Here is a 13,536-nt window from a genome sequence, read left to right as displayed (position 1 = left end):
TTAAATTCCCAACCTGGCCACCTAATCATCCTCCTAATTGGCATATATCACTTTCCAGCTGGTGAGTGTAGTGCTTTATAAATCCACTCTCATTATGTTGTAAATGTGCCTAGTGTTCTTATAGGGCTTCTGGGCTGAAACAAGCTCAACTTAACATGCGAACCACAGGAAGCTGCTGTGGGGGCGGCTCATAATAATGTCCGGAACGGAGTCAATGGAATGGCATATCATTCCACTGATTCCACTCCAGCCATTAATATGAGCCAGTCCTCCCCAATTAAGGTGCCACCAACCTCCTGTGATGTGAACTAATCAACATGTGAACATATTCAATCAGTGCAAACCCCACCTACCTTATTATACTGGCTAGTCCAAACCCCACCTACTTTATTATACTGGCCAGTCCAAACCCCACCTACCTTATTATACTGGCTAGTCCAAACCCCACCTACCTTATTATACTGGCTAGTCCAAACCCCACCTACCTTATTATACTGGCTAGTCCAAACCCCACCTACCTTATTATACTGGCTAGTCCAAACCCCACCTACCTTATTATACTGGCTAGTCCAAAGCCCACCTACCTTATTATACTGGCCAGTCCAAACCACACCTACCGTATTATACTGGCTAGTCCAAACCCCACCTACCTTATTATACTGGCTAGTCCAAACCCCACCTACCGTATTATACTGGCTAGTCCAAACCCCACCTACCGTATTATACTGGCTAGTCCAAACCCCACCTACCGTATTATACTGGCTAGTCCAAACCCCACCTACCGTATTATACTGGCCAGTCCAAACCCCACCTACCGTATTATACTGGCTAGTCCAAACCCCACCTACCTTATTATACTGGCTAGTCCAAACCCCACCTACCTTATTATACTGGCTAGTCCAAACCCCACCTACCTTATTATACTGGCCAGTCCAAACCCCACCTACCTTATTATACTGGCTAGTCCAAACCCCACCTACCGTATTATACTGGCTAGTCCAAACCCCACCTACCGTATTATACTGGCTAGTCCAAACCCCACCTACCTTATTATACTGGCCAGTCCAAACCCCACCTACCTTATTATACTGGCTAGTCCAAACCCCACCTACCGTATTATACTGGCTAGTCCAAACCCCACCTACCTTATTATACTGGCTAGTCCAAACCCCACCTACCTTATTATACTGGCTAGTCCAAACCCCACCTACCTTATTATACTGGCTAGTCCAAACCCCACCTACCGTATTATACTGGCTAGTCCAAACCACACCTACCGTATTATACTGGCTAGTCCAAACCACACCTACCGTATTATACTGGCTAGTTCAAACCCCACCTACCTTATTATACTGGCTAGTTCAAACCCCACCTACCTTATTATACTGGCTAGTTCAAACCCCACCTACCTTATTATACTGGCTAGTCCAAACCCCACCTACCTTATTATACTGGCTAGTTCAAACCCCACCTACCGTATTATACTGGCTAGTTCAAACCCCACCTACCGTATTATACTGGCTAGTCCAAACCCCACCTACCTTATTATACTGGCTAGTTCAAACCCCACCTACCTTATTATACTGGCCAGTCCAAACCCCACCTACCTTATTATACTGGCTAGTTCAAACCCCACCTACCTTATTATACTGGCTAGTCCAAACCCCACCTACCGTACTTATAAACCCCACCTGGCCAGTCCAAACCCCACCTACCTTATTATACTGGCTAGTTCAAACCCCACCTACCTTATTATACTGGCCAGTCCAAACCCCACCTACCTTATTATACTGGCTAGTCCAAACCCCACCTACCTTATTATACTGGCTACCTCCAAACCACAAACCCCACCTACCGTATTATACTGGCCAGTCCAAACCCCACCTACCTTATTATACTGGCTAGTTCAAACCCCACCTACATTATTATACTGGCTAGTCCAAACCCCACCTACCTTATTATACTGGCCAGTCCAAACCCCACCTACATTATTATACTGGCTAGTCCAAACCCCACCTACCTTATTATACTGGCTAGTCCAAACCACACCTACCGTATTATACTGGCCAGTCCAAAACCCACCTACCTTATTATATCGGCTAGTTCAAACCCCACCTACCTTATTATACTGGCTAGTCCAAACCCCACCTACCTTATTATACTGGCTAGTCCAAACCACACCTACCGTATTATACTGGCCAGTCCAAACCCCACCTACCTTATTATATCGGCTAGTCCAAACCCCACCTACCTTATTATACTGGCTAGTCCAAACCCCACCTACATTATTATACTGGCTAGTCCAAACCCCACCTACCTTATTATATCGGCTAGTTCAAACCCCACCTACCTTATTATACTGGCTAGTCCAAACCCCACCTACCTTATTATACTGGCTAGTCCAAACCCCACATACCTTATTATACTGGTTGTCTGGTCAGCAAGCAGTGACAGGATCCAGGCAGTTTCCAAGTGTAGCTGGAGGAGTTGACTGCATGACAAAGTGTATTTCCGAGTTAACACTGGGGTGCACAGTCCAAAAATATCTGCACACATCCCGTACATATCCGATAACAGACCACTTTTGTGTGCAGACATTTACAGACATGTATATATAAATTGGAGATGTACGAGACGATGTTAGACCCGTAAATGTGCCTTTTCATGCACTGTGAGTGTGTATGACAGCCTGGGAGGTGAGGAACCAGGGAAAGGGGTTTGTCCCAACCATTGCCATGTACATAAAAACATGAAATATTATCCTAAGAATACAACAGTTTTTAGAGAGACAAAACAGGAGGGGGTAAATAAACTTTAAAAACAAACTCACTGCATTTGTTTCTTTAATGGTGTTTCTTTCAAATGTAATGACATTGTGTTACAATCAAAGACAGAACAAGCAACACAAGAAAGGCACTTCAAAATATAGTCGTGTGTTGTGTTGTAAAGCTTTGTCCCCATGCACGATGGGGACAGGAGAGCACGTGTAACCATGAAGAGGCTGCTAAATCCTTGATGTCAGAGATGACATGAAATTAATCACAATACAGTCACATCAGCACCACATTATTACATAAACACACATTATGTATATGTACATTAAGAAATGATCAAACAGAAGAGACTGGAACAATTTCATCTAATATTAAACAAAATATTTGCAGGGATCTTTTTTTCTTCTTTTTTTCTGTGATTCATGTGATGTTAATTCAAAGTGCAGTATTTTAAACTTAACGGAATCAAGGTCCATGCTGAGTATTTGTCAGGATACCATTATCTTTGGTAACATCTCCACACTTCTGCAATGTCAAAACGTCATCCTCAGTCTGTGTGATTGACAGGGGAGATAATCAGAGGAGCAGAGTTTTCATCCCCAAAATTAGCACAAGGTCCTAAGTATGGATATAGTTTCTTAGCGAAGGCGCAGCCAGTGAAAGAGTAGATGTGAGACCTGGCCTCTACATCATAAAAGGAGACCTGACCCTCCTCATAATCCACAAACACCCCCACCTTCTGGGGCTTTTCTCTCAGGGAGAGGAGGACAGGTGTGGAGGTACAGGCTAGGTACTTACACTTTTCCCTCAGTGCCACAGTCCAGTAACCATCCTTAGGGCTCAGTGTGATATTTCCCTTCCTGTTGATGGACTCTCTGGCCATTCCTAAATCCCACTTAGTCTTTCCCTTAACAGTCACCTCATAGTAAGATCTTCCTGAGGAGACACCTTTATTTCCAAGGACACAGGGACAGGTGGAAAACCTCTTTGGGTTGTCAAGGAGATCTTGTTGTTTCTGTTGATATCTCACTTCTTTCCCACTTGTCGACAGGATGATATAGGGGTTTGCCGTATCAGGGTCCAGAGTCACATCTACTGCATAGCGCTGCGCCCTCTTCAATTTGACTTTATCCATCTCTTTATTCAGTGTCTCCTCCAGTTGGGACACAACTCTCCTCCCAGTCCCCACATACAGATCACTGTGAACACTGATCTTAGACCAGTCCTTGGTGGGTGGAAGGGTGCAAAGAGATGGTAAGCTCTGTAGGAGGTGGAGGTGGTCCTCAGTGTGTGAGAGCTGCTCCAGCTTAGTGCTTCTCCTCTGTAGCTCAGTGATTTCCTGCTCCAGCTCTTCAATGAGCCCTTCAGCCTGCCTCTCTGCTGCTTTCAGCTTCTCCTCAATCACCTCAATGAGCTCAGCTTGACTTCTCTCAATGGAGCGAACCAGAGCAGTGAAGACCTGCACACTGTCTAATATCTTTCTCTCTGCAACTCTCTTGCTGAGCTCTACAGAGTGTTTGATCTCCTTAACCTTTCTAGATCTTGTATGCAACATCTGCTGTACTACTGCCATAATCTTCCCCAGTTCAGCCATCTTCTCTCCATACTCTTCCTCTAGAGGGACTGTGTTGTGAGTCTTGTGTTTTGCCTCAGTGCAGAACTGACACACACATGTCTGATCAGTCCTACAGAACAGCTCCAGGAGTCTGTCGTGCTTCTTACACATCCTGTCTTCCAGATTCTCCACAGGTTTGATCAGCTTGTGTCTCTTTAAGGCTGCGACTCTCTGATGAGGCTCCAGGTGAGTCTCACAGTACGAGGTCTGACACACCAGGCAGGACTTCAGGGCCTTGAGCTTCGTCCCAGTGCAGATGTCACAGGAGACTTCTCCAGTTTTGGCAGGGAGTTGGTCTGAGCTGCTGGTGGCTTTCACTTGAACTGATTTCCTGAACTGAGCAGCCATCTCAGAAATGAATGTATTGATGAACAGATCTGGTCTCTTATAAAATGTTTTTTTACACATGGGACACTGGCACATGTCATTGCCATCCCAATACTTCCTGATACAGGCCATGCAGAAGTTGTGTCCACATTGAATAGAGACCGGCTCAGTGAACACATCCAGACAGATGGAGCACAGGAACTGCTCTTCAGCGAGGACACTGCTGGAGGACGCCATATCTAGACAGAGACCAAGGTAAAACCATAAAGCATTTCTTGCAATCAGTCTGCTCTTGACAGTTTACCAGCATTGCCTTATGGGCAGACTAATCAATCTTGATACAAGGTGTTACCAAAAAACTTAGAAAATAGTTATACAACCAAATGACAAAGAGTTAACGTTGGCCTACTGTAGCAAAGAAAAAAGGAGAATAAATAAACAAACACCGTAGAGCTGATCTTCAAATGTCCATATTAATCTCTCTACTCACCTGCATGTGTTTGTGGATAAGATTTCGGTTCTACTTTCTGTTAGGTGTTAAGAGGTCCAAACACTGAATTTCACTATTTAATAGTTTTCTGAAGAGCTGGGGAGTTGGGTCTCATGCACAACATACTGCGGGCTTTAGTTTCACTTCAGAGAAATGACATTGAAAATGTTCCTCCTCCCCACGTAACACTGCAATGCACTTCTCTTCCTGGAATAATTAACTATACACAACCCAAGAGCACTCACTTGCCCAACCCCTATAGCCCTATTCTGATTGGACCATTTTGTTTCGCATGGCCCAGTTCCCCCGTGTGGGTGGAGAATTCACTTAAAGATCAATGGAATATTCTAAAATATGCAATCTCCACTCAACCCGGGGAACCGGGCCATGCAAAACGAACCGAGCCAAGCATTGAACACAGACTTCTCGTCCAGATGGAACAGCACACTCCAGTAAAACGAGAGGGGCGGTCTGTGCATATTTGTAAACAGCAGCTGCTGCACGAAATATAAGGAAGTCTCTAGATTTTGCTCACCTGAAGTAGAGTATCTTGTGATAAAATGCAGACCACACTACCTGCCTAGAGAGTTTTCAGCTATACTTTTCGTGGCTGTTTATTTACCAACACAGACGGATGCTGGCATTAAGACCGCACTCAGTCAGCTGTATAAGGAAATAAGCAAACAGGAATCCGCTCGCCCAGAGGCGGCTCTCCTAGTAGCCGTAAACTTTAATGCAGGGATACTTAAACATAATTTCCATCAGCATGTTAAAACCAGAGGGGGGAAAAAAATTCTAGAGCACCTGTACTCCACACACAGAGACACGTACAAAGCTCTCCCTCACCCTCCATTTGGTAAATCTGACCACAGTTATATCCTGCTGATTCCTGCTTACAAGCAAAAATTAAAAGCAGGAAGCACCAGTGACTCGGTCTATAAAAAGGTGGTCAGGTGAAGCAGATGCTAAACTACAGGATTGTTTTGCTAGCACAGACTGGAACACATTCCGGGATTCCTCCGATGGCATTGAGGAGTACACCACATCAGTCACTGGCTTTATCAATAAGTGCATTGAGGATCTCATCCCCACAGTGACTGTACGTACATACCCCAAACAGAAGCCATGGATTACAGGCAACATTCACACTGAGCTAAAGGGTAGAGCTGCCACTTTCAAGGTGAGGGACTCTAACCCAGAAGCTTATAAGAAATCCTGCTATGCCCTGCGATGAACCATCAAACAGGCAAAGCGTCAATACAGGGCTAAGATCGAGTCGTACTACACCGGCTCTGACGCTCGTCTTATGTGGCAGGGCTTGCAAACTATTACAGGCTACAAAGGGAAGCACAGCCGCAAGCTGCCCAGTGACACGAGCCTACCAGACGAGCTAAATTACTTATATGCTCGCTTCGAGGCAAGCAACACTGAGGCATGCATGAGAGCATCAGCTGTTCCGGACAATTGTGTGATCACGCTCTCTGTTGCCAATGTGAGTAAGACCTTTAAACAGGTCAACATTCACAAGGCTGCGGGGCCAGACGGATTACCAGGACAAGTGCTCCGGGCATGTGCTGACCAACTGGCAGGTGTCTTTCACTGACATTTTCAACATGTCCCTGATTGAGTCTGTAATACCAACATGTTTCAAGCAGACCGCCATAGTCACTGTGCCCAAGAACACGAAGGCAACCTGCCTAAATGACTACAGACCCGTAGCACTCACGTCCGTAACCATGAAGTGCTTTGAAAGGCTGTTAATGGCTCATATCACCATTATCCCAGAAACCCTAGACCCACTCCAATTTGCATACCGCCCAAACAGATCCACAGATGATGCAATCTCTATTGCACTCCACACTGCCCTTTCCCACCTGGACAAAAGGAACACTTATGTGAGAATGTTATTCATTGACTACAGCTCAGCGTTCAACACCATAATGCCCTCAAAGCTCATCACTAAGCTAAGGATCCTGGGACTAAACACCTCCCTCCAACTGGATCCTGGACTTCCTGACAGGCCACCCCCAGGTGGTGAGGGTAGGTAGCAACACATCTGCCATGCTTATCCTCAATACTGGAGCCCCTCTGGGGTGCATGCTCAGTCCCCTCCTGTACTCTGTTTACCCACGACTGCATGGCCAGGCACGACTCCAACACCATCATTAAAGTTTGCAGACGACAACAGCGGTAAGCCTGATCACTGACAACGACGAGACAGCCTATAGGGAGGTCAGAGACCTGGCCGGGTGGTGCCAGAATAACAGCCTATCCCTCAATGTAACCAAGAATAAGGAGACGATTATGGACTACAGGAAAAGGAGGACCGAACACACCCCCATTCTCATCGACGGGGCTGTAGTGGAGCAGGTTGAGAGCTTCTAGTTCCAACAAACTAGAATGGCCCAAACACACCAAGACAGTCGTGAAGAGGGCACGACAAAGCCTATTCCCCCTCAGGAAACCAAAAAGATTTGGCATTGGTCCTGAGATCCTCAAAAGGTTATACAGCTGCAACATCGAGAGCATCCTGGCCGGTTGCATCACTGCCTGGTACGGCAATTGCTCAGCCTCCGACCGCAAGGCACTACAGAGGGTAGTGCTTAGGGCCCAGTACATCACTAAGCTGAGTGCCATCCAAGGACCTCTATACCAGGCGGTGTCAGAGGAAGGCCCTAAAAATTGTTCTAGACTGTTCTCTCTACTACCGCATGCTAAGCGGTACCGGAGTGCCAAGTCTAGGACAAAAAGGCTTCTCAACAGTTTTTACCCCCAAGCCATAAGACTCCTGAACAGGTAATCAAATGGCTATTTGCATTGTGTGCCCACTCCCAACCCCTCTTTTACACTGCTGCTATTCTGTTTATCATATATGCAGTCACTAACTATACATTCATGTACATACTACCTCAATTGGGCCGACCAACATTGGCTAACTGGGCTATCTGCATTGTGTCCCGCCACCCTCTTTTACACTACTGCTACTCTCTGTTCATCATATATGCAGTCACTTTAACCATATCTACATACTACCTCAATCAGCCCGACTAATCGGTGCCTGTATATAGCCTCGCTACTGTTATTTTTCACTGCTGTTTTTATTTCTTTACCTACCTATTGTTCACCTAATACCTTTTTTTGTACTGTTGGTTAGAGCCTGTAAGTAAAGCCTTTCACTGTAAGGTCTACACCTGTTGTATTAGGCGCACGTGACAAATACACTTTGATTTGAAACACGTTTCTCTCGACCACATGTCCCTGAACTGTGGAATCTCTCCACTTGTGAACATGGAAGAGACACTCCAAAACCAGGAGTGGTGTGTTGTTGTGAAGCTCATTTGTGCTGGTTAGTCATGCATAACGGGGACAGGAGAGCACTTCTAACCATGAAGGGCCTGCTTAATCATTGATGTTCATGAAGACCGGAGTGTCTGCATTGATATGCACACAGCACCCCAGATCAAAGAGAGGGTTGTCACAACATCTGCTTACCAGTGATAAACTACCACTAACCAACATGCACAAGAGAGGCAGGCGCTCATTAGATGCAGTTAATGTTGTTCTCCTGATGGAAAAGTCTACAATCTGTTGTGATAAGATAGCAGGCAACCACTAAAGAAATATGAATGAATGGACATATCTGTTGTTGGTATGATGGTACACGTTCCTTACACCTGAAAGGTAATCCACTGTAAAGGAATTCTCAGGGGACATGCTGAAGATGGTTCAGGTCTCTATGGTTCCATGATATGGTGAAGTTGTCCGACAGCATCCAACCACGACTTTTCACAGGAGTTTTATTTGGAGGCGACAGGCAGCTTGCTGGTGGCTTGTCAGGTAGGTTCGTGCTCTCCGGGGTTCCTTGGGACATCCCTACCCTGAACATAACCATAGTCCTTACCTAACCCTTTCCTTGACCATTTTCAACGGTAACTTCTATGGAGTAGGGACGTCCCAAGGGTCCCGGATAACAAGGACCACGTCAGGTAGGAGGCATCCGTCAAACCGTTTGAAAGTGATGCCAACATATCAGCCTTCCTTCTCCCAGACAGACAGAACATACAGACGACAACACCACCAGTGGTATAAAACTGTCATTACAGTGATTTATTATAATGAACCATGAAAATAGCCAACCAGTGCAGTGTTTGAGTCTCTCTCCTCTGCACAAACATACACTCACACACTCACACACAAATAATTAAAAAAAGACTACACTGAATAGTCCAGAGTGGAAGAACAAAAGAAAAAAGTGCTACGGTCACAGAAACATTAATCTTTGCCAAGAAGAGCGCTCGTATTTACAACCATATTCCAAAATGGGATGGGAGCCAATTGTACAAGCATAGGAAAGAAAAGAAGCAAATATATACAACCTGTTTCCGGAGAAAGCTGGAGTAACCACCTATACATTAAATTACAATTTCTACAAATAACCATTGATATTCAAAAATAAACCGCTAACGTCCTACCTACGGGTGAGACCTCACTCTGGCTACCACAGAGGACTACTGCACTCGTTTCACACCATCACTTCCCTTTCTCCCACACAGGACAGACAGACACACACATACAGTCCATACACCTCCTCACACACACACACACACACACACACACACACACACGAGTGCAGTCTCCTGGGGCAGTGAAGCGGGCTCCCAGAACAGCATTTTCTGAATCACTGCAGCGGTGCACAGATATTTGTTAAACAGTGGAATAAAAATAATAATTCTGTATTTTTTTCTCTTTACAAAAAGCTTTCTGTTTGCTATAATGAGCCACTAGATAAAAGGAATAAACGATGTAGAAGAGCAGACAATAGACAAAGAGAAGGAGAAGTGAAAGGCGGACTAACTGACGAAGGGGGGGTGGAGGCTGGAATGTACATTGATACAGAAAGTGCGGGACCTTACAATAGAAGTCCAAAACAGACAGACGGACAGACGGTCAGACACTCTCTCCGCCACAGGAGGGAAATTCAAAAGAAAACAGAGGGAGGGACGTCGGAGAGAGAGTGGGATGAGCACCGGGGGAATCGTCCGTCTTCATTTCAAACACAAAGTCTCTTAATAAGATTGTTTCACGGTCCTTGTTTTCAGTTTGTCCTTTAAAAAGCACCCCTTTATCCCACGTTCTCCTGTTTTTCCATTGGCCATGTGTTCAGGTACATAGAAAATATTTACAGCTTTTGTTGCTTGTTGTGTTCCGCTGTCTGTCATCAAGCTCCTCTCAGAGTGAGTTCACAGGGGCTGGCAGGGCCAAGGGGGAGGCCTGCATGGAGGCGGTCAGTGCCACCCCGTGCCCAGGTACCCAGCGTTGTGAAAGGGGGCGGGGGACGCAGGGGCCCCACGTGTTCCGCTGGGCATCTGAGTGGCGGTGGGCACGGCCTGGGCCGGCTGAGTCTGCTGCTGGGGAGGGGGAGGAGGGGGGCAGTCCAGTCTGCTGGTGGGGCGGGGGTAGGTGGAGGGGGCACCGAGGGGTTAGCGGTGCCGCCGGTGTGCATCAGCGGGGCTGGAAAGCCCCCAAGTTCTGAAAGTGGTGAGGGGCCTGCACTTGCATTGGGACACCGGTGGAGGAGGCAGGAGGAGGGGGGGGGGTGGAGGGAGAGGCAAACCCTGGTTGAGTGACAGGAGGGTGCTGGCACTGGGCTGCTGCAGCTGGTGGGTCTGGCCCTGTGGGGGAGGGGGGCGGAGGAGGAGGGAGGGAGGACTGGGGGCTGTGGTCAGGAGGAGCTGGTGCTGCTGGACAGGAGGAGGCTGCAGGTTAACGTGTAGCAGGGCCGGGCTGGGCCCAGGGTGTTGTGGTGGGGGAGGGGGAGGAGGAGGGGGAGTGGTAGAGCTCTGGTAGTGCAGGGTGTGGGGAGGAAGAGTCTGCAGGAGGGGCTGGGCTCCAGGGGGAATGGGGACGTCACGGAAGGCTTGAACCCAGGGAAGGATCCCACAGTGGAGGCTGACTGGCTGGGGAAGTAGGCCGCTGAGGCTGGAGGTGCTGGTGGAGGAGGGGGAGGCGGAGCGGACTGTGGGCTGTACTGGGAGAAGGGGGGCAGTCCTGGTTGAGCCTGTGGCTGGGACTGAGGAGGAGCAAAGAGGAAGGCCCTCTGGCTGCGGTAAGGGGAGCCCTGAGCCTGGGGGTTGGGGGAGTGGAGGAGTGAGGGGGCAGCAGGGTGTAGCTTGGTGGGGGTCAGGGGGGCTGTCTTGGGTACGGCAGGCTTGCTGGGCTGCTGTGGGGCGGCCTGGGAGGGGGTCCGAGGCCGGCTGTCACTCTCCTCCTCCTTCACTGTGCGACTGCCAGGCTGGGACGGGCTGCTGGGGCCAGGAGAACACGGCTAGGGAGGAGAGAGAGACTGAGCGAGGGAACGGGTAAGTCATGAACAATAACAGCCTACATCAGGGGTAGGCAACTACATTCAGCCGCGGGAAGATCTTTGTTGGAACGAATGGTCGGTGGGCACACTGCAAACTGACTACAAAAAGAGATTGTATTTGAAAATAACAATCATGTCATACCTTGATCACATTGAGACACCATCATGTCTTATTCTTTGTGGGAATACTTGGGAACAGATTTCCTGAATTTTGTTGTAGACCGAAAACTAAATTTAAACTTTGACGGTTTTGGCTCATGGGCCACCTGTTGCCAACCCCTGACCTACACTATAGGCTGTGTGATGGCTGTGTTTGGCAGCAACATCTACTTCACACTACTGTTTGAGCCAGAAAACAGAATGTTTCTTACCGTGTGGGTTGGGGTCCTCTGCAGGCTAGGAGATGAACAATCTCTGACTGGGGCCTCACTGCCCTCGGTCTCTCCATCTGAAACAAGCACACATTATTACAATTAAACTATCATCAGTAAAGAAGTTATGTCCAAGTGGTGTGTGTGTGTGTGTGTGTGTGTGTGTGTACCTTTGTCCTTGCTGTGGTCACTAAGCGACAGGGCTCTGTGGTAGCCACGCTCTCTTGCCTGCTCCACCGAGGTGGAGGAGGTCCACTGTCCCTCTCCCCCCTCACTCTCCCCCTCGACAGGGGGCTCTGTGTCCTCGCTGGGCTGGGGGGTATTTGGCTCAGGCGGGGTGGGGGCCACTGCAACAGGGGCCACTGGAGCTTGGGCCGGAGCAGGAGCCAGGGGTGGAGGCTCTTGAGTGGTCTCCATGGGCAGAGGGAACATCTCCACCAGGGTAGATGTTGTAGAGACAGGCGAGCCGCATTCCATTTTGGAGCCGCTGCGCCGCGCCTCGCGCTGACGTTTCCTGTACTCCAGCAAAGACACCTGGGAAAACACATGAATCACACAAAAACAGACATACCTTTATCAGTCCAGGAACCTTAAAACAGCTTGAATGGGCAGGCTGTATAGAGAATATAGCAACTCACTTTTTTCTTCTGTGGGGGATTCTGTCCTGACCCTCCCTCTCCGGTGCTGTCTCCACTTAGTGAACGAGAGAAGGCCAGCGTTCCCCCCTCCTCAGGGCAGGGGTAGAAGAGAGACCCTGCAGCCTCTGTGAAGGGTCCTGCTGCCAAGGGTACTGGTACAGTCACAACACCAGCCACAGCCACCGCCTCAGGCCTGAAGGCCAAGATGGGCTCCAGGGTGTGTGAGGGGGTAAGGTCCCTCAGGTTAGAGTTGATGGGGGAGAAGGACAGACCCCCTGGCCCTGACAGACCCACTCTCTCTGGACTCTTCATCCAGGGGGAGAGGAGGGAGGAAGAGGCTGGGTCTGTGGGGGGGGCCTCGCTGCTGCCCTCAGCCCCGGTCTCTGGCCCCTCCTCTCCCCCACAGTCCTGGGACTCGGCGGTGGGGGGCTGGGGGCTCAGGGGGGCGCTGATCTTGGCCTCGTGGGGTGGGAACACCTCCAGACTGGGAGCCCTGACCGCTACACAGGGGGAGGAGAGCAGCGAAGGTGGCCGCTCAGCCTCTTGGGGGCTGGGTCTGCGACTGCCCTCTGGTGAGCTGTCCAGGGAAGACTCGCTCTGTGGACACAGGAACAGAGATATTAACACATTGTTCACTTCCCTCTATGAGTGTGTGTGTGTGTGTTTGTAGGTGAGAGTGCGTGTCTTACTTCCTGCGGGGCACTGAGTGTGTGTGTAGGAGTGCTTGGTAGAGCCTCGGGGCTCGGCTCCTCCATACGGGTGACGCGGGGTGGCGTGGCCAGCAGCAGGGGTGTACCCGGCGCCTCTGATAGGTCGGCCCGGGTTGGCGTGGCGCAGGGAGAGCCGTAGGGGGTGGAGCTCTCTGACATGCAGGCGTCTAGTGGACACAGACCCAGGCGTCGCTTCTTCAGAGGAGTGGGCAACTCTGTATGACACATACACAGAGAGGAAGGGTTA

At 48.9% G+C, this 13,536-nt stretch overlaps 2 protein-coding genes across 2 annotated transcripts in view; both read right to left on the bottom strand.

The window, feature by feature from the left end:
* Positions 1-2,808: 2,808 nt before the first annotated feature.
* Positions 2,809-5,435, bottom strand: LOC115133697 (zinc finger protein RFP-like). The gene is made up of 2 exons (XM_029667183.2): positions 5,207-5,435; positions 2,809-4,955 (listed from the first exon to the last, which is right to left on the bottom strand). Exon 2 carries the CDS (start codon positions 4,951-4,953, stop codon positions 3,322-3,324), a length of 1,632 nt encoding a protein of 543 aa, XP_029523043.1. The 5' UTR covers positions 4,954-4,955; positions 5,207-5,435; the 3' UTR covers positions 2,809-3,321.
* A 3,852-nt stretch (positions 5,436-9,287) lies between these two features.
* LOC115132988 (inactive histone-lysine N-methyltransferase 2E-like) overlaps positions 9,288-13,536 on the bottom strand; it is a 32,722-nt gene continuing 28,473 nt past the window's right edge. Inside the window, 9 exon segments of the mRNA XM_065021556.1 lie at positions 9,288-10,670; positions 10,673-10,732; positions 10,735-10,801; positions 10,804-11,105; positions 11,108-11,531; positions 11,942-12,018; positions 12,112-12,475; positions 12,580-13,176; positions 13,269-13,504. Of these exon segments, the coding sequence (XP_064877628.1) occupies positions 10,492-10,670; positions 10,673-10,732; positions 10,735-10,801; positions 10,804-11,105; positions 11,108-11,531; positions 11,942-12,018; positions 12,112-12,475; positions 12,580-13,176; positions 13,269-13,504 (2,306 nt within the window). The 3' untranslated portion in view covers positions 9,288-10,491.

The sequence above is a fragment of the Oncorhynchus nerka genome, linkage group LG8 (assembly GCF_034236695.1).
Source record: "Oncorhynchus nerka isolate Pitt River linkage group LG8, Oner_Uvic_2.0, whole genome shotgun sequence".
Lineage (NCBI taxonomy): Eukaryota > Metazoa > Chordata > Actinopteri > Salmoniformes > Salmonidae > Oncorhynchus > Oncorhynchus nerka.
The sequence above is the reverse complement of the archived record's forward strand: the minus strand, read 5'-3'. Positions and strand labels throughout refer to the sequence as shown.